The 20,971-nt window shown below is 43.4% G+C and overlaps 1 protein-coding gene across 1 annotated transcript in view; it reads right to left on the bottom strand.

Moving 5' to 3' along the window:
• The window catches only part of LOC306943858 (uncharacterized protein), a 104,337-nt gene that overhangs the window by 48,589 nt on the left and 34,777 nt on the right, over positions 1–20,971 (bottom strand). Inside the window, exons 3-6 of the mRNA XM_079530369.1 lie at positions 16,785–17,007; positions 15,632–15,830; positions 14,974–15,067; positions 1,780–2,068 (exon numbers count right to left, since the gene is read on the bottom strand). Coding sequence (XP_079386495.1) covers positions 1,780–2,068; positions 14,974–15,067; positions 15,632–15,830; positions 16,785–17,007 — 805 coding nt within the window. The remainder of the gene's footprint in view (positions 1–1,779; positions 2,069–14,973; positions 15,068–15,631; positions 15,831–16,784; positions 17,008–20,971) is intronic.

Here is a 20,971-nt window from a genome sequence, read left to right as displayed (position 1 = left end):
TATAAAAATACACAAAAATGAAAAAAAAAATTGGCATCCATTGTTAGGTATGCCCAGAGTAGTATAAAAGAGAGTAATGACACTCCCGTTGACTCTCATTGTAACAATGGAATGCGGAAGTGCTCATTCTATCTCAATGGAATAGTTCCAGCCATAGGAGCAATGTTTGGAACTATCGCCCATAGGCACCCGCTTTGCGGCGAGATCAAAGCGTGTCACCACTCTCTTACTACATTACTCTGGGTATGCCCATACGATGACCACAGATGTGGTCTAAAAACGTGTGACGTGTGAAACGTGTGAAAAACGTGTTTTTCATTTCACTGGGTCTTTAATGTCTGACAGTGGTCCTATGAGAAGCATTTCTCAGAAGTTCTCAGTTTAAGCTCAGTTCATAAGCACAATATAAATTCACAAAATAGACAGCTGACAGATGACCGCAAAATGACCGCTGTGCCGACCTCCTATTGAAAGCGGACATCTGGTCAGGGTTGGCCCTGGGTCTCCACGGACATACTGTAAAGCAGACCCTGAGCAGAAGCTATTTTTTGTGTCCGTACTCCATATGTACTTAATGTCTGTGTGATCTGTCCATGAGTAATGTTGTCTATACAAAATGGGGCTAGTACACTCTGTTTATGCTTTGAGTACACTGGACTGTGAAAGGCAAAAGTCTGTTGACAGACCACTGGACTCGTGTCTGCTCCCGGTTTCAAACATTACATGAGTATGTTAAGAAATGGTTCAATTATGCAATTTTGGAGACGTCTATCTGGGTACAAAATGATTTCAAGATTATAAGCATTAAAATACATTTATCACAATGAATAACATTTGCTGAGAAGCATTAGAACTATACTATATAATAAGAATTACATTTTTTTGAGGTTTTAAATGATTATGATGGGGAATCAACCAATCATCCAAGAGATGGGTCAAATGCGGAGAACAAATTTTGACTTTGGGGGGCATGGCATTTTAGCATAACTTTTGATTGATTGATTGAAAAATGTATTAACAGTTTGCAGAATTACAGTACATTTCAAGCACAAACTCAATACAAAGGCTCTAGTCTACTCAAGTATTTATTTCACTCTGAGGTAAAAATATATATTTCTTTTTTTTCTATGGTAGAAAAGCTTTAATAGTATAGGATAAGCTTTTTGGAATGAGTGTTTTTGCTTATTTTACTAAAGATATGCTGTATTATGACCTGGGGACACAAATGGCACCAAATACTAGGTATGACCCGAGAATGTTAAGAAATTGTTCAATTATGTAATTTTTGATATGTCTATCTGGGTACAGCTCCACAAACCAAAGTGTGCTGGAAATGGTAACGGAAGAGCATATTGTTGCTATTGGCCAGAAACCTTGTATCTGTTTGTAGATCTGCTATTTTCACATTCATTAGCTCAGTGGTAAAAATGGGTTTGAATATCAGGTAGTTCATGAAAGTTATAGTTACAAGGTGCAGCTTTAAGCCCTATTTACAAATGTTCAAAAATAGCTGATCTGTATAAAGTCACAACTCGTCAAAACATGTTGAGTTGTGAGCTTCTAACGGTTTTGAAAATATTTGCCTAGGCAGACATGCCCAAAATAGACGAGACAGGTTGACAAATCGGGATGCATTGGCTGCATAATTTGCAAATGACGACAAAGAAGTCAAATAATGGTCGATGTGTAGGCCAGACAGAGATATATGTGTCTGTCTCTCTTTATAAATGAAGATATGGAGGGACAGTCACAGGATAGGGTAAAGGTGTTTCCTCTCACCAGGCTTAACGTCTCTCCTCTCCAGTATGGCACTGCTGTTGTTGCAGACATTCACCGATCGTCCCGCCCCTCCAGACATCAGTTCTCGTGGCAACGTTGCGCTGGCCGGCCTGACCGCTCCGGCGCCGGGCCTCACGCCCCCAGGGTACACCAACCTGGAGGGGGACGAGGGCATGGAGCGCACCATGGGTGGAGACATGGACCCCTGTAGGTTGTGGAGGTTGCTGCGAGCGGAAGAGGGCAGGGAGTGGACCGCACCGGGGTTGCCGTACAAAAGCTCCTTGGATATCTGGGAGACAAGGAAGACGACCGTGTTGGTACTGTGTGCCATGCAAACGTTGTTGATACAACAATATAGTGAGGCCAGCCGGAATGAGGAAGTCAGACAGTGAAAAGTGGTCTTAGCACGGGAGAGTGTTGGTGTAAAAGTAACCGTAATGAGAAAATAAACAGTAAGGTGCTCTGTGTATGGCAGTGGCTCAATGGTTCCATTTCACACCTGACTATATAATCATAGAATATAATCTCCATGATAAACGGGAACAGGGTCATGCTTTTATTAGACCTACTTTTAGATTGTTTGTTTAAATTGTTAAACGATGGTCTCACATTAATTTCGTTTAACTAAATTATAACACGAATGTGCCTCTGAGGGAAACAGAATGTTCAAACAAAGTGTACACTGAAATGTAAGCATTATAATTAAATATTTTTAATATTTTTATAAAATATTCCCTTTGTATTTAGGGTTTCTTCCTGGAGGCTGAACCCTTGACAGTCAAACATTCCAATGAAAAAAAACAGTAATATAGTGACATCACATTATCAACCCGTCCCCTAACCCCTCCCCCTTTATCATACAACTACAGCTGTGGGTGCGGCTTAAGTTCAGGTGGATCACCACCCATCACCACCCACCAGGCAAACCAGGCATACTTAATGAACTGGTGGGCATGCCCACATAAAAACGGCATTTTAACAAGTACTGTACACTTTTTGGAAAAAAGTCTTCCTCCTTATATAACAATGATGATCATGTTTTAGAGTGGAAAAATCATGACACTCCATCTTTAAATAAAGAATATATGTAAAAAAGGAAAATAGAAAACAAAACAAAAACTTGCTGAGAATAACAGGGCTTTTTTGTTCTTTCTTTCTTTTCTTTTTTAACAAGACCACACACACTGCCACCTGCATGTAAAGAGAACTGAAATAAAGGCAGGACTGAGAGAGAGCTGAGAAACAACAATGGGTGAATGCTCTGGGATGGTAAACATAACATACCACTGGCTGCTCTGAACCTGCCTTTAAAGCTCTGTTGTTTGTGCATGCGTGCGTGCGTGCGTGCGTGCGTGAGTGCGTGCGTGCGTGCGTGCGTGCGTGTGGAATAGATAGCACAAAGACCCCAAAAACTAAATGCAAAAAACGTTATACAAAGTTTTCCTCTTTTTCCTGACTAAATCACAGAACAATAAAATGTGTTTGACATTCACCAGGTCACTGTCCGCCACTGTCCACCACATTGATTGACCACAAACTTGAACTGTATATTTTGCATGCTCTGCAGCTCTCCTGCCCTAGTTCATTTCACTTCAAACAATTAATTGTTGACAAACAGCACTGTACACAGTACTGTAATACATACGCTGCAGTGTATACTATATATTCACTGTTGATTCTGCACATATATTCATTCATATGATGACAGACTATACTACATGTGCACTGTATTATTCACTGTTGATAGACTGTACATACTATATAGAGACTACACTAGTGCAGTTGTCTAGAGTCAGGATCTAAGTCCACTATGTATTTTAAATTAATGTGTATTTATATCTGTCTGATTTGTTTGTTTGTTCTTGACTCTTACGCTGTACCTCTCCTGTGTTTCATTCTCACTGCTGTTGCTGCTATGATCAATAAAGGTTCATCTTATCTTTTCTTTATCTTATAAATCTCATAACACACACACACCCACTCTGCAAATACTAAGGTCTATTCGGAATAATACTAAGTGAGTGAGCAGTCACAGACAGTATAGTCAATTCTTTCTTTCTTTCTTTCTTTCTTTCTTTCTTTCTTTCTTTCTTTCGCTGCAAATCCCTCAAAAGTCAGGAAGTGTCTTTTTCCTTTACACGTTTGGGACAGCAAACACAGGCCTCAATAGCATGTTCTGCTAATAATGCACATCAAAATAATGCCTTATTTATTTGAAAACATTATACAGTATGTGCTGTGCAAAGCTACTGATATCACTGACATGAGACTTAGTTGAATACCTTCTTCTAACTTTGGGACACAAACGGTGTGTAGCTACTGTACAGTATCGCTGACTATTTTCAGAGTGCATCAGCTAAGAAGTCTATTCCAACCAAAATATGATTTCACCAAGGCTGATTTTGCAAGGCTGATCTGATACAACTCTACTGCCTGATATACAATCTAGATTCTGCATGCTTTCAAGCAAAGAGCAGCCGTCCACAGTCTGTCCATATGGCTTGTTGACATATTGCTCATACTCTCTCCATAAATGCATGCATACATCTATCTGCGCTGCTGCGCATACTAAGCGGAACTGGACAAACTATGTACACATTTGCTAATGCTGTTGCACAATGCATACCTGTATACCTACTGTACAATCATATACTGTAGTGTTTTGTACTTGTTGATGACAATGGAAACAAGTCCCCAGGACTATTGTGTTATTCTTTTAACCTTGACTGAACCTTGTTAATTTGATCAATCAATCACAACTTTGAGCTTCTTCCTGTCAAAGATCACCTTGTTTAATGATGATCTCATCTTTTCAAAGTACCCATTTGTGAGTCACTGCAATGTGCATCGTATATCCATTCTGCATCTCTACAGCTGTGCAAAAACAGCGCTGCAAATGCACAATGTGCAAAGCGACCACATTTCTTTTTCAAAATGTCTTTAGACTCACCTGGCCATGAACACATTCAGCAGCACTGCGGTTGATGTTAGAGAGGTGTGTGACTGTGTGCTTGTGTGAGCGGGATAAGTCTTTAGGATCTCAACACTTCAGATTCAGAAGGGCGTCGGCACATCTCCCTCTCTGCTTTATCAACAAGGTCCCGGCGAGTGGTACATAAAGCCAGCGAGTCATGACACATAACTGCCTGAGGTTGCATTAGTCATCACAATACAATAAGTATGTTTAATCCATTGAGACCTGGAACGCATCCATGTCACGTTAGCGTTTAACCACATTAACCATTAACCCATTTTGGGGCGGGAACCCCTTTTGGTGTTTTAAACATTGTTATAATTTAGCTATTAAAAAATAGCAGATCTACAAGCTCATAGCGCGCCACCGAGTGGCGCGCTATGAACTTGTAGGTCTGCTATTTTTGAAAAATCGTTAAAATGTGCCTCAAATCTTTCCGAAAATTGTCATGATTTAGAAAACCTTTTTTTTTTTAATTTCGACGTCAGGCCTGAATGGGTTAAAGCTTTGTCATGTACATGTTGTTAAATCCCCTACAGGCAAACGGCTTGACCTGTTGTGCAGGGAAGGCAAGCTGTCAGTCAGGTTGATGTGTTGACACAAAATTCACCACACCATCACACGTTTGTTCAGAATATCATTACGATTTACAAGGATTAGTTTGGACTTCTGGTTTAAAGTATCCTTTCCTCTTAGTGCAACATTTTCACCATTAGTATATATTCTCCTCTGTGGTTCAGGAGCAGCAACCTCCAGAAATCCAATAAACAAGTTCAAATCAAAAAGAAAAAGAAGCCAAGACACTCTTCAATAAAAAAGAGATCACCTTCCAAAGGATTTATCTTTCACTAGACTTTAGAACATCGTAGCCATCCTCGTTTTTTCAGTTCAGATATTCAGTGTGTGCGACAGCACAATAACACAAATATTTGCTCATACCACATACGGTAAAGTCTGTGCACGCCCCAAGCAACCTCTGCAGTAGCTCTGTAGAGTTCCACATTCACCCATTTGTACAGGAGTAATCCATCTCAGCTGTGTCACAACACACCCACTTGTACAAAGACAACGTGGGTGCGTAGAAGTTTAAATCTCACTAGGTTGTGAACAGCAGCAGCAGTAGCATAATGGCACTATAAATGCATTCTATGACCATGAATCAGCACAGTAATAATATGCCAGATTTATTTACTTTAGGTTACTTGATGGTATCCAATGCCAAATGAACCAATCTACATGTAAAAGCTCACAACAAGTTGCATCATGCTGTGAGGATGTCTTCGCTACTACAGTATGCAAGTTAACTAGCCTCGGGAACCAACGGCTCCTGAAGCATGTGGCCCATAGGGCAGGAGCCTGTCTCCCATGTTGAGGTGAGCGTGAGGTGGCTTGATATACATACAACTATACCCCATGGACATGATGCTAGTATGTCACAGTGACTATACCCCATGGACATGATGCTAGTATGTCACAGGGACTATACCCCATGGACATGATGCTAGTATGTCACAGGGACTATACCCCATGGACATGATGCTAGTATGTCACAGGGACTATACCCCATGGACATGATGATAGTATGTCACAGTGACTATACCCCATGGACATGATGCTAGTATGTCACAGGGACTATACCCCATGGACATGATGCTAGTATGTCACAGGGACTATACCCCATGGACATGATGATAGTATGTCACAGGGACTATACCCCATGGACATGATGATAGTATGTCACAGTGACTATACCCCATGGACATGATGATAGTATGTCACAGGGACTATACCCCATGGACATGATGATAGTATGTCACAGGGACTATACCCCATGGACATGATGATAGTATGTCACAGGGACTTGTCACAGGGACTATACCCTGATGATAGTATGTCGCAGGGACTATACCCCATGGACATGATGATAGTACAGTATGTCACAGGGACTTACCCCATGGACATGATGATAGTATGTCACAGGGACTATACCCCATGGACATGATGATAGTATGTCACAGGGACTATACCCCATGGACATGATGATAGTATGTCACAGGGACTATACCCCATGGACATGATGATAGTATGTCACAGGGACTATACCCCATGGACATGATGATAGTATGTCACAGGGACTATACCCCATGGACATGATGATAGTACAGTATGTCACAGGGACTTACCCCATGGACATGATGATAGTATGTCACAGGGACTATACCCCATGGACATGATGATAGTATGTCACAGGGACTATACCCCATGGACATGATGCTAGTATGTCACAGTGACTATACCCCATGGACATGATGATAGTATGTCGCAGGGACTATACCCCATGGACATGATGATAGTATGTCACAGGGACTATACCCCATGGACATGATGATAGTATGTCGCAGGGACTATACCCCATGGACATGATGATAGTATGTCGCAGGGACTATACCCCATGGACATGATGATAGTATGTCGCAGTGACTATACCCCATGGACATGATGATAGTATGTCACAGGGACTATACCCCATGGACATGATGATAGTATGTCGCAGTGACTATACCCCATGGACATGATGATAGTATGTCAAAGGGACTATACCCCATGGACATGATGCTAGTATGTCACAGGGACTATACCCCATGGACATGATGATAGTATGTCAAAGGGACTATACCCCATGGACATGATGATAGTATGTCACAGGGACTTACTCCATGGACATGATGATAGTATGTCTCAGGGACTATACCCCATGGACATGATGATAGTATGTCACAGGGACTATACCCCATGGACATGATGATAGTATGTCACAGGGACTATACCCCATGGACATGATGATAGTATGTCACAGGGACTATACCCCATGGACATGATGATAGTATGTCTCAGGGACTATACCCCATGGACATGATGATAGTATGTCTCAGGGACTATACCCCATGGACATGATGCTAGTATGTTGCAGTGACTATACCCCATGGACATGATGATAGTATGTCACAGGGACTATACCCCATGGACATGATGATAGTATGTCTCAGGGACTATACCCCATGGACATGATGATAGTATGTCTCAGGGACTTACCCCATGGACATGATGATAGTATTCGGTCAGTTCAAAGGAATGCTCCAGAACATTTTTCACCGTGATTGCTCCTGCTTCAATTGATTTATTTTACTGACTGGTTGTTCTGCATAAAGTTCCTTTGTAATTTATCTTGATTTATAATGTTGTGTTGGATGTATTGTTTTTTGACTGTATTTTGTGTATTCAGCTACATTGAAAATGAGGGCTTGCCCTCAACGGTATTTCCGAGGGAGGCATTGGGTCCCATTTCTATAGTCTCATGGTATGACCCCCAACCCCAACCTCCCAATTTGAGGTGCGGATGACGTCTTACTCTAGACTACAAGGCCACTGAGCTGGTCAAGCTCAGCTACTATTTAAACTGGGTGTTTTTCTTTTTAGGAGAGCACACACCTACAGTAGTATATATTAATTAAACATTACACATTAAACAAACAGTGTTAACTTATTTTTTATATCGCCGAACAATGGCATCATGCAAAAATGGTGAAAATAGCCACACTGAAACGTGTCGACACATTGTCACAATGATTTTGACATCTGAAACTTTTATCCTACAATGACATGCCTACAATCGCAGTCAATTTATTCAATGTTTGATTAGCGATTCATTACATTTTTGTATCGATTAAATCAATTAGTTTGATTAACTGTTGCACTTTGCTAATTCCTGGTGCACATTATACTGAAATGTAACACCAATGTGCATGCTGTAGTAACTTATTTCAAACACCGGTGTCATGTAGGTCAGGGGTTCTCAACGTTTTTGGCCGGGGACCCCCGGAAATGCTTTGGCAATGTCTCGGGACCCCCGCCCCGCCCCCTCCCGACCCCCAATATAAATTGACTGCTACAATAATCTTTTTTTTGAAAATAATTTGGGGACCCCCTAAAATAATTTGGCGACCCCCCGAGGGGTCGCGACCCACGGGTTGAGAACCCCTGATGTAGGTGACAGAAGCTCTAGCTAGAAGAATATCACGTGAGGGTGAGCACTGAGTAAATGCATTCAACTAAACCTTTTAGCCTGCATGTGACCCAAAAGAGAAATCAGATGTTTGTCCCAAAGCTCACAACGTGTAGCTTCGCACCGCACTGTGAGATTTTAGATAGTCTATTCCTTGGTTTTCCATGTGCCGTAATCAGACTCACCCCCTGACGACCTCCATGAAATGCTTGCAGAAATTGCTAACTGCATGATTTCAACACTACACATCTTAATAGACAAAGGTATCTGTATACTGTGCATGTAGAGGGACATGTTATCAGTACACTGTTGAAATAATTGGTGCATGGACTGTGTCATTGATAGGGAAACCTCTCTCCTACTGTAGAATGTTGCATCCGCTTCCTGTGCTGTCTGGGTTCTAGAGCAAGCTGCATGGAGATACTATCTCCAGAAGCCAGAAAAATGTTCCTCCTACATACATAGGAGAAGTATTTGTTAACAAGATGTCTTCTATCTATGGTGATTTCCTTGAGTTACTGTTAGATGATTATGATTTTTATTTTTTTATGTTTTGTTAAAGGAGATTTCATTTGTCAAGCTTGGGAGAGAACACAGAATGTTCTGTATAACTCTGGGCTGTAATTCAATGTCTTGTGAATATACTGTAATGTAAACATGCTGCAAATGTAAATGTAAAATGGTGTCTTATAAACCCATGAGGGGGCACTTTGTGTGCAGGACACAGAAGTAAAATAATCAATCAATCAATCAATCAAAACTTCCCAGGGGTAGAAAGTCTAATACTGTCACTAATACTGTTTTTTCCTCAATAAATTGATTAATTTTACTGTGCTCTATGCTATGCATTTCTTTGCACAGAAAATGTACCACACCGTTATCCACAAACGGAGTTACACAGCAAAGTGTGAGTTTTTGAAGTGCTGCACCTCTACAGTACGCCATACCAGAACAGAGTTACACAGCACAGCTGTAATACGTCTGAGTGCCACATAACAGGACTTTCTGGTCAGTCCAAAGACAGGACAGCCTCTGTCTTGTGTTGTGTTTTTAACCTGACGATCATAAGTGATTCTAAAAGTACTGCCTATGTGCCGCTGCAGCTCATTACTGGTCATTGACCATTTCACCCTTCGCTTTTGAAGGCCAGGCAGAATTGAGAGTTGACCCTGTCAGAATATTTACTTTTGGGTCCAGACCCCGTATACATTTACGCTCCCCACTGGCTATAAACTGTTGCCATGCAGTGTGTAGAAATCCTTTCTACACCTTTTCCAATATTTCTCAGAAAATGCCACACAAAAAAAGTGTTACATTGGGCTACAACCTTGAAACTGTCCCAATAGCATTCCCTTACAAAGCTTACATTATGAAGAGTGCCGCAGAAAACTAAACAATCAGCCCCAGAAGGCATGAACTCCCTCGAGTCATTCCCACGCAATCTCAAGGATGACAAGAGCTGTAGGCCTTGAAAGCTTTGAAGATATTCCAGAGATAAGATTACATGGCTAGTCCGGAGAAAAAGAAGATTTGGCAATATGTGGACGTTTTGGTCTTTATAGCTGTGATACCACAGCAAGGATGAGTAAGACGGCACACCACAACCTACAGTAAGTCCATGACCGGGAGTTGACCTCACAGCTCACGCCTGCTGTATCACGGCTAAAGAAGTGTGTGTGTGTGTGTGTGTGCGCGCGCGTGTGCGTGCGTGCGTGCGTGAACGCGCGTCTTGATACATCACTCACTGTTCTAACATCTCCATCAACAGAACAAGAGCTTAGGAGGCTCTGTACATCTCAACACCACAGACTCACGCTACAGTCCTTAGGAGGCTCTGTACATCTCAACACCACAGACTCACGATACAGTCCTTTTATCCCTCAACCTGCTGCACCAGATTATGGCGCAAAACCAAACCACAGCAAGCCTGCAATCCTGATAAGAACCGGCTTCCAGCATTCCTCAACACGCAGCTTAGGAATGTCAAGACACAGCGAAACAGAGTGGATAGAATATAATAGTCCCCACTAGCATTATGGGAATTGCAGTCCAGGAAGGAAGTAAGCCCAGTGTCCATGACATCAGAGGCACTGGGCTCACTGCTAAACTCTAAAATATCTAAAACCACATATTACACAAATAAAGACCCCCAGGAAAGTGTTCTAAATCTTCTAAATGACATTAACATTTTTTTGCAAAAAGGGTGAAGTGTCCCTTTAACCAGTGTAAAATGTAGTTCATTGGGAGGTAAAGGGAGACGCTTTATTGTGAAGGGCACTTCACGGCGCCCACCGGAAAGAGAGTGTTTAAACTGGGCTGCTTACTGGTTACAGTACAGACGTATTTGCTCCGGTGTTTCTGTGAACAGTTTTCTGCAGACTCTGCAGTCGCCTGGTAAAGTTGAGTTTTGATTCTTTGAACAGTCAAAACAACACATAAAAGAACCACAGACACTTTCAAAGGAGAGGGCAAGATAGATAGAAGTAAAGGTGGCATTGGAAATGTAACCACAACAACACTAAGCCAAACACAACAGCTCCATCCACACTAAGTGGAGGTGAGTGAAGTCGCATGCCGCTGAAAGACAACAACAACTTAATCAACTTTCCTGAATCCCGAAGCTGTCCCATTCATTGTCACAGCCACAGACGGCAGGCACAACTATGTGAGTAGCAGCCTACAGCCCACAATATTTAGATTAGCTCCGTTTGGAATGGTTACGGAGCTATATTTCGACATGTAACGTGTTTTACAATATAATAATAATAATAATAATAAAACTTTATTTGTATAGCACCTTTCATGACATGAAATGCAGCTCAAAGTGCTTTACACAAAAAAGAAAAGAAAGGCAGGGCATAAACAATACAGTGAGGACATGAATAACATTTTTTTTAAAATACAAATAAATCAATTAAAAGCAAGGGTGTAAAAGTGGGTCTTGAGCTGAGCTTTAAAAATGTCTACAGAGGCTGCCTGTCGAAGGTACAGTGGGAGTTTGTTCCACGCCGTCGGCCCGTAGAAGCAAAAAGCTGCTTCCCCGTATTCAACCTGTGAGCCTACAGTATGTATAATCATTGCTTCAGGTATGCTGCAGCTGAGCCACATTGGAGGGTTTTAGTCTGAAGTGGTATTTACGGTCCCGTTTGGCGTTCACCGCGGGGTGGGGGCCTGGGCTGTCAATCTCGCTTTGGGGCCCGAGGAACATAATAGCCGCTACTGCAGTACCTGCAACACTAGGGACTTTAAGCAACAACTGTTTTCAGGACGGCTCCGCTACGCGGAAGTACGGCGGCTATGACGCAATCGACGTAGCTGTCAAAATCGTTAAGCAAACAGCCGTCGGCGACGGCGACATTGGTTCCAATGGTGACGCGTCTATGCAGCATGTGTCAAACATGCAAACACCCCAAACATGTCAAACACCCCATCACACGTCAGCTAACTTGCCGATATTGCTTAATTCTTTATACATGCGCTGGACATGATCAGCAGTGGAAAGAGGAAGGTACTGGAGCAATCTGTGTTATTCTAAAACCATTTTAATAAACATGGTTAATATGGTATTAGTGTTATTTCTTCATTCAGAGCATGCCAACACATTAAACAGCATAAGAGAGGTGGTGGAGAAATTGGTGTAAATGTATGACAGCTATAATTTCAATAAACTTGGTTATTACATGGCGTTGTAGACACTATGTGTAACTTGTAAGTGTAGGTTCTGCCGTAGTAGAAAGGGCTGCGACGGCAAGCAGGTTAATGTATCGAGCACTGATCCATTTCCGGTAGCCGGAGCGGACTGCCGTATCCGTCGTTGCTTAAAGTCCCTAATAACAATATAGTTGCACCGCTCAGTTCACACAGGTGTGATTTTTGTCACATTATGTATATTGTAAATTTGTCCTCTGCATTTACCCATCCTATAACAACTAGGAGCAGTGAGCAGCCACTATATAGCGCTCACACTCTGGGAGCAATTCGGGGGTTAAGAGTCTTGCTCAGGGACACACATCACTGGCCTGGCCTGAGACAACCAGGAGCTCTGTCTGGCTCCCCAGACAGGCTCACTGACCAACCACTGTCTGGCTCCCCAGACAGGCTCACTGACCAACCACTGTATGGCCGCCACGCAGTCCATGGAGAACACACAGAAGAATAAGAAAGAGTGATGGGAAGAGAGGGGGAGATGAGGAAAGAGAGAGAGACGGACACAGCGAGAGAGAGAGAGAGAGAGAGAGAGAGAGAGAGAGAGAGAGAGAGAGAGAGAGAGAGAGAGAGAGACACAGACAGACAGACAGACAGACAGACAGACAGACAGACAGACAGACAGACAGACAGACAGACAGACAGACAGACAGACAGACAGACAGACAGACAGACAGACAGACAGACAGACAGACAGACAGACAGACAGACAGACAGACAGACAGACAGACAGATACAGAGAAACAAAGAGACAGAGAGACAGAGAGACAGAGACAGATTGATTGATTTGACGGAAAGATTTGAGGGAAAGATGGAACGAGATTGAAGGTAAGTCAAAGTGAGAGGTAAAGAGATGGATTATAGTAGACATGAAACAAGTCTACACAAGCCTACTGCCAGACCCAGTGGATACTACAGTCAGTTGAGCTCTTTAACCACATGAACCCCTGGCATCACTATAATAGGCAAACATTTGACAAAGATAGGCCAATATTCAGTGAAAATAGCTCACAACACATCGCAAAGGCCAATTTATGCTTTGCGTCAAGTGTCTCACAACGTTCTGAGTACGGAGCATTCATAATGTGATCACCACTAAATGTAAACAAGAAAGTGAATGTGGTCTCGTGCATCTCCGTGGTAACAGAGCTTACTTCGTCCTCTCAACCAATTAGAGTACACGATATTTTATGAAGTGTTCTGGAGGTACGCAACATGCCATCTGTGGTCCTCTGTGACACATTTTTCACTTTTGTTGTGCATTGTGTATTAAGTATTTTAGTTATTATCCCACGAATGATTATAGTATATTCAAATATTCAGTTAAAATGCATAGACTATAATGTCTGGGAACGCCTCAGGATCCCCTAGGAGGAAGTAGCTAATGTTGCTCTGGAAATCTCTGTTGGAACTGTTACCCCCGCGACCCGAATCTGGATAAGTTGTTGAAGATGGATGGATATAATGTAATGCACATACAATTTGGCCTATATATAAAAACATATATTTTCTTTCTGGTACAATTCCTTCAATGGGCTTTCTGAACAACTCTCACACACTGATGCGGGGGTCATGTCCTTATGATGTGCTTTCTGAACAACTCTCACACACTGATGCGGGGGTCATGTCCTTATGATGTGCTTTCTGAACAACTCTCACACACTGATGCGGGGGTCATGTCCTTATGATGTCCTTATCAATGGCCTGGTGTTTATACTGTACGTGAGCTGTACAGTGTCATATTGTCAGCAGAAAGCCTCCCAGTCTTCCGGCTGTCACAAAGTGATCCTTATGAAGAAGAAAGAATGCTGCCGTACAGCAGCATGCCGTCACCAGGGTCAAAGGTAAATAAGAGCCGGAAAGCGGTCCGGAAAGCCAAGAGCCAGAGCGCGTGGAAGCATTCTTTCAATTCCACTTGACCAATAGTATACCCGGCGATGGGAGAAGACGCATTGTTTTACTTAACTCTATCTCTACCGCTAGCTTTAGCATAAACCCCAGTTCCAGGGTCCAGCATACACGTTTACTCTAGTACACACACACTCTAGCATCATTGGAACAAGCACACACTCTACCTCTCGTCAGAAACGTTCACATGGCGGCAGCGTCGCGGTACAAAGGCACAAATTAAATCCGAAATGTGGATGGCAGATTCTGGAGTCCGATTTATGGAGGGTTGAAAATCCTCCTTTCCACTGGTTTGCACTGTGAATATATTTGCAATCCCATAGTTGGAACGGTGGGGCGTTGCTATAGGAACCGGACCAATGTTAAAGGCTTCCGTAGGCATCAACCATTATATAGACAGAGTATACGTTGGGGTACGTATATATACGGACTTAGATTACAGATTATGTAGATTACAGTACAGTAACATTAGAAGAGGTAGAAAAAGGATAAAGATAAAGAGAGACATAGACAGAGAGGGAGAGAGAGCAAGAGAGAGGCTCACCCTTGGATCACTGTTGCTAGGTCTGGCGCGACGGTTGAAGACGTGTGCTGCATCTTTGTGGTAAACCTTCAGGCAGGAGCGGGAGGCGATGTTTCTACAAGACGAGACAAAACAAAAATCAATGGAACTGACACAGTTTATAATCTATAATCACAAGAAAATAACTCAATCCACACCGTGCCTTCTGTAACAACGGCCCTTAGCTGTTATAAAATCACTGTAAACCATGGCCTCTTGGGGCTCATTGGTTTAACACGTTCATCTGATAGCCTTGATTTCAAGGATGCGGTCCGGAAAGCCAAATCCCTTTGAAGCTTTTATCTGTTAACACGTGTAAGCGCATACAGCCTAGTAGTGGGATATTCACCCATGCTCAGCGAATACTAGTGTAAATAGACCCTTTCTTTCAAACACAATAAATATGGGGTGTACAGTTTATTTCTTGTTGCAGTGTTTGTGAATATCAGTGGCTGACAGGAACTAAACTTGGACCCAGGCTGTTCCCTAGCAATTATTCTTTTTCAACATGTTATGTCAGACAACAATCAGTTTATTGCGTCCTAGCTCTTACAGTAGGTCCTAGCTCTTACAGCATTTTTGCCATTATGGCAAAAATGTAAAATGCACACAGAGGCTTTATTCTCGGTTCAGTGCCCACCTAACGTCTTCCAGCTCGTAGTACACGTTGTGGCCGGTGTCTCTGATGTAGATGGCCACGTTGGGAGACTCCAGCATCTTGGTGCTGAGCTGCTGGGGGAAGGCACTGACAAACAGAGCCCTCAGCGTGTCCAGGCCTGTCAGCTCACTGGGCAGCGCAACCTGCTTGGTGTCGTCCCCATACTGCAGGTACAACACACCTAATAGAGAGAAAGAGAGAAAAATGGTTGAAAAATAATAAATAAATACAAACTAATTGACTAGGTTGACTGCTTTGAAACGTTTTTTGTTAATACCTGAATATCCATCAATGAATACATCGCTAGATGTATTCATTGTGTCTGCACGTGCGCGTGTGTGTGAGTGCATGTGGGTACGACACGTACGTGTGTGTGTTTTAGCCTCGCGTAGCAATACTAATATCACTGTGTGGATATTAGTCTCGTCCCTCTCAGTGTTAGATTTTTTTTTCGCAATGTCCCGCCCCAAATTTGAATACTGGGCCTGGTTGGTTATAGCCTGGTTTTAGACGAATCTGGTTGGCCCGTCCATCACCATTTTGGTCGCGAAGCCCATAGGGCCTTTTTTAAACTAGCTCCTCACCACTCACTCTACACACTTGCTTTGAATAATAGAGACGGTCCACGATGGGAGGGGAATTCCGGTGCCGTCTCTATTATTTATATATCTATGCTCAAACCGAGTGCAAGTGTGTAGGGTGAGTGGCGAGAAGCTAGTTTCAAAAAGGGGGATAGAGTTATACAGGATAGAGTGCAGATGGGGAGCGACAGCCCCGCCCCCTGCTATTCATTTCAATGGAGGTTGCTCAGTGGCATTTTGAAGCAGCCGGAAGAACACTCTACTTCCGCATTTGACCACCAACAGTTGGTGGTCAAATGCGGAAGTGCAAACGAGCGCTCAATGTTAAACCCCAGCTGCACAGGGTTTCCTCATGCTAAATGCAGGGGCCCGCCTGCAGTTCCAACTTTGACCAGTAGGCTTGACGGCTTCAACGTTGGTCAGCCATTCTGGGGGCTTGGCGAAGCCCTCCCACAAATGAGAGGGGCCAGAATTAGTCTGCCTGGAGCAATATGCATTGTAAAGGCAGATGGAAGGCTGGCAACGTGAGGCTACGTGTGTGTATGGGTGTTTACCTATTGGCCTGTCCCTGGTCTGACTGGCAGAGCGAGCCACAGGCAGGCTGGCGCGGGCTTTGGAGCCCCTGGTGAAGGGGGCTGTAGCGGGCAGCACCTCTCCCTCAGACATGGTGGCTTCCAGGGACTCCAGAGAGGCCACAGAGAGGGGATCCTGTTGCTCCACCAAGCCCAGGACACCTGCACCGGCAGGGGGGCCCGCAGAGGGCCGGGGGCTCCTCACCTACAGGCACATAGATAAGATCCTATCAATCAGTGGTTCCCAAACTTTTTCACATCAAGGAAAATTGACACTAATTAGCCCGTGGACCCCCATTTGAAAAGATATGTCAGGGACCCCCATAAGAGAAGATTTATACAGATTTAGCAGTGATTCCCAACCTGTTTAATTTCAAGGACCCCCCAATTTGACATGCATTGACTGTCCCCCATTTAATGGAATTTCTATCTCTGAGACTCTGAGAATTGATATCGTAAAAGTGGATGGATCCAATGTAGTTATTAACTAGAAAACAGGTCAGGTCTCCACCAGGAGGATGTGTGTGTGTGTGTGTGTGTGTGTGTGTGTGTGTGTGTGTGTGTGTGTGTGTGTGTGTGTGTGTGTGTGTGTGTGTGTGTGTGTGTGTGTGTCACGGCTTGGCCTGTTGTAGCGCCACCATGAGGCTGATTTGAAAACTGTCAAGTGGCATTTCTTCCTCAGCCTAGTGGGAATATGCATGCACAGTTTCACCGCAATCGGATGCTGCGTTGAGTCGTTGTGGCGATTTGTACAAAACGGGTACAAAGCGGGCTACTCCTGAAAAGTTTAGAAGCCAATCGTAAGCAATGAAGGTGGATTATGAGAAATCAAACAAACCCGTCTTGATCACATGACTATGGAGAGCATGTGTACCGATTTGCGTGAAATTTGGATAACATCTGAAGGAGTAATATTAGAAAATGTGTTTTACATATGTCGGCCTCCTGGTGGCGCTATAAAGAGCAGATGTGAAAAATTCCAGGCAAAGGTTTTTCCTTGGCCTCTAGGGAGTTGGCATACAAAGTTATCCACAAATCCGTGCAGTTGGAGGTAAAAACACTTTTATAGCACCACCATGAGGCTGAGTTGAAAATGTTCACGTGGCATTTCTTCCTCGGCCTAGTGGGAATGTGCGTGCGCAATTTCACGGAAATCACACGATGTGTTCATGATTTGCAGCATTTTGTTTGAAACTGAGCACTCCTGCAAACTTTGGAAGCCAATCTTAGCCAATCAGGATGGAGTCTGAGAAATCTGAAAAACCCGTTTCGTTGAATGGCTCTAGAAAGACTGTGTACCAATTTGCGTGATGTTTGGACAAAATCTGTAGGTGTACTGTCCAAAAACTTGTTTTGCACAAAGCGGCCTCCTGGTGGCGCTATAACAGGCCGTTCTGGAAATTTTGGGGCAGAGGTTCATCGTTGGCATCCAGGGAGTGTGTGTGCAAAATTTGGCATCGACCGGGTTAACGGTGCCGGAGATTAGCTGTTCACAGACGGACACACGGACGGACACACGGACGGACGGACGGACGGACACACGGACGGACGGACGGAGTGCAAAACATACTCTCTCCCCATGCCTTCGGCCTGGTGGAGACAATTAGTGATGCTCTTGTGAATACTTTTCATTGGTTAAATATTTCTAAAACCCACAGACAGAAAACAAAATAAAAAAATAGCAAATCTGGGGCGCCCGCTGGCCTAGTGGTCCAGGTGCATGCCACATAAGGCTCTAGCCTGACAGCGAGTCGCGCGTTCGAGACCCGTTCATGACGACCTTTGCTGCATGTCTCTCCCCTTTTCTCTCTCCCTCTTTCCTGTCGGTTTTCACTTGTATCTATCAATAAAGGCAGAAAAACCCAAAAAAACTCATCTTAATCTTTTTTAAGGGGCACTAGCCCCTTCTATAAACAGCTTTTGTCCCCACACGTCTCAAGATTTGCCATTGACAATGAAAAGGGAATTCCGGTCAAAATGTAATGTCCGCTAAATCTTGTCCCCACACGTCTCAATATTTGCCATTGACAATGAACGGAGAAATTACGTCAGAATTCCGCTAAATATGACGTAGATTAAACATCAAAACATGAAATGCCATTGACATTGAAGGGAAAATGTACGTCATATGTAAACGTAAACGAGCAAATCGGTTAATCAATCACACGTTGGTGGGAGCACTTGGCCAATACGGGACCACTTTATGTAGCTTATGTAGCAATGTCAAATGTCCGCTAACATAAATTGATGTACGATGACAAGAGCGCCCCTCATTTCATTTGATTTTTAAATAGCCAATCACGAGGTCACAACACGATGTAAGGTGAGCTTGTAGATCGGCTATATATGCTACTTTAGTATGACGAAGTAGGGCATTAATTGACCAAAATTTTAAATATGGAGATACAAGGTTTCTGCCCGACATCAATGCTAAGATTCTTATCCTGTGAACTTGAATATGTCAATCTGCATTGTAATCTTATTGTATTGTAATTTTCTATATTTTATAAAGATGCGCTACTCTGAGTTGCCTATTAACTCAGAGATGGTTTGGGGGATCAGAATGTCAGTGCATCACACATGAGGTCATTCACACCTCAACCAAAGTGAGAGCCCATCTACAGTCCAGCGTGTTTAATTAAGAATGTGAACGTTAATGTGTGACAGCTGTTGTCCTACTGTGTACGTACATGTATACGTCACGCTAATAATATCACGTGTTGTATAAATACCTGAACTTTTCTTTTGCAGTGAGGAAAGGAAACTAAGGAACTTGATGAGACGAGAGACGAGTGCAGGGCATCCACGCGCCTCACAATCTCAGTGACAGTGTTTAGCCTACATACTGTAGGTGTCGGTGACGTTACACAGTATATGACGGACTCATCATAACACACTCAAACAACACAGTGGGTAACATACTGTGTCTTTCTAATCCAGGCCAACCTAGATGACTGAGTGCACGTTTGCGCTCGCTCGCTCGCTCACACACACACACACACACACACACACACACACACACACACACACACACACACACACACACACACACACACACACACACACACACACACACACACACACACACACACACACACACACACACACACACACACACACACACACACACACACACACACACACACACACACACACACACACACACACACACACACACTTTAACCTCATTTAACGCCATAATGTTTACTCAGCCTGCCATTACAGCTTTCAACCAATACAAACACACACCCACCACAACCACACATGATGAAAGCACGCTCGTGTGCACACGCACGCACGCACGCACGCACGCACGCACATACATACACACACACGCACACATAATGCATGTGCACACATAGGCAAGCTCACACACAAATTGTGCACCCTAGCAGGAGCGTCATGTAAGTTCCCAGTTCCCACAGTAGCTGAGGTACAACCAGGACTCCTTACATAACAAGTGTCCACATGTCTTCACATCACTTAACAAGACTGTCACATCAGACAGGAAAGGAACCTCTGACAAGAGTTCCAGTCAACACAGTAACTGACAAGAGTAAAGTTCCTGTCAAAACAGTAACTGTCAAGGGCTGTGTGCTTGTTCATGATTTTGTGTGGTCCTCCTATCTCTGTCTGTCTGTCCACCTGCCTGCTATCGCAAGTTCGCAAATTCTCACTTCCAAGGCGGCAAACGGATGACGGCAATGGACTGGTGGAACGATCAGTTCACTCTCCGGTGCCTCTCATGGCCTTGTTTGCTTTTAGACAACGCGTCTACATCTTTTTAACTTTTTTTTCTTAAGCCCAAACCACACCAAAGGGTCGGGTTGGGACAAAACGTTTTTAAAGGTAAACAACACTAATGCAACTCATTGAGTTTTTAGTTGCATTGGTGTGGTCTACCTTAAAAAAACGTTTTTTTCCCAACCCGACCCTTTGGTGTGGTTTGGGCTTTATGTCTTGGGTTTGAGAACGGAACTTCCGCAGTATGGAGGATGTGACCGGGAAGTCCACAAGCTGACATTTGGTCACTCGCATTTGTTCCAAGAAGTCACTATAGGACATTTTGGAAGTGAGAGAGTGTTTGTTGCATACTGTACTGCTGGCAGTACAGTATTTATTTCTTTTTTTTTTTCATTCTTGAGGGTATGCGCGTGACATCATCATCA

Source organism: Electrona antarctica (genome assembly GCF_951216825.1).
Source record: "Electrona antarctica genome assembly, chromosome: 19".
In the NCBI taxonomy this organism is placed as follows: domain Eukaryota; kingdom Metazoa; phylum Chordata; class Actinopteri; order Myctophiformes; family Myctophidae; genus Electrona; species Electrona antarctica.
Note: the sequence above shows the minus strand (reverse complement) of the source record. Positions and strands in the feature narration are given on the sequence as shown.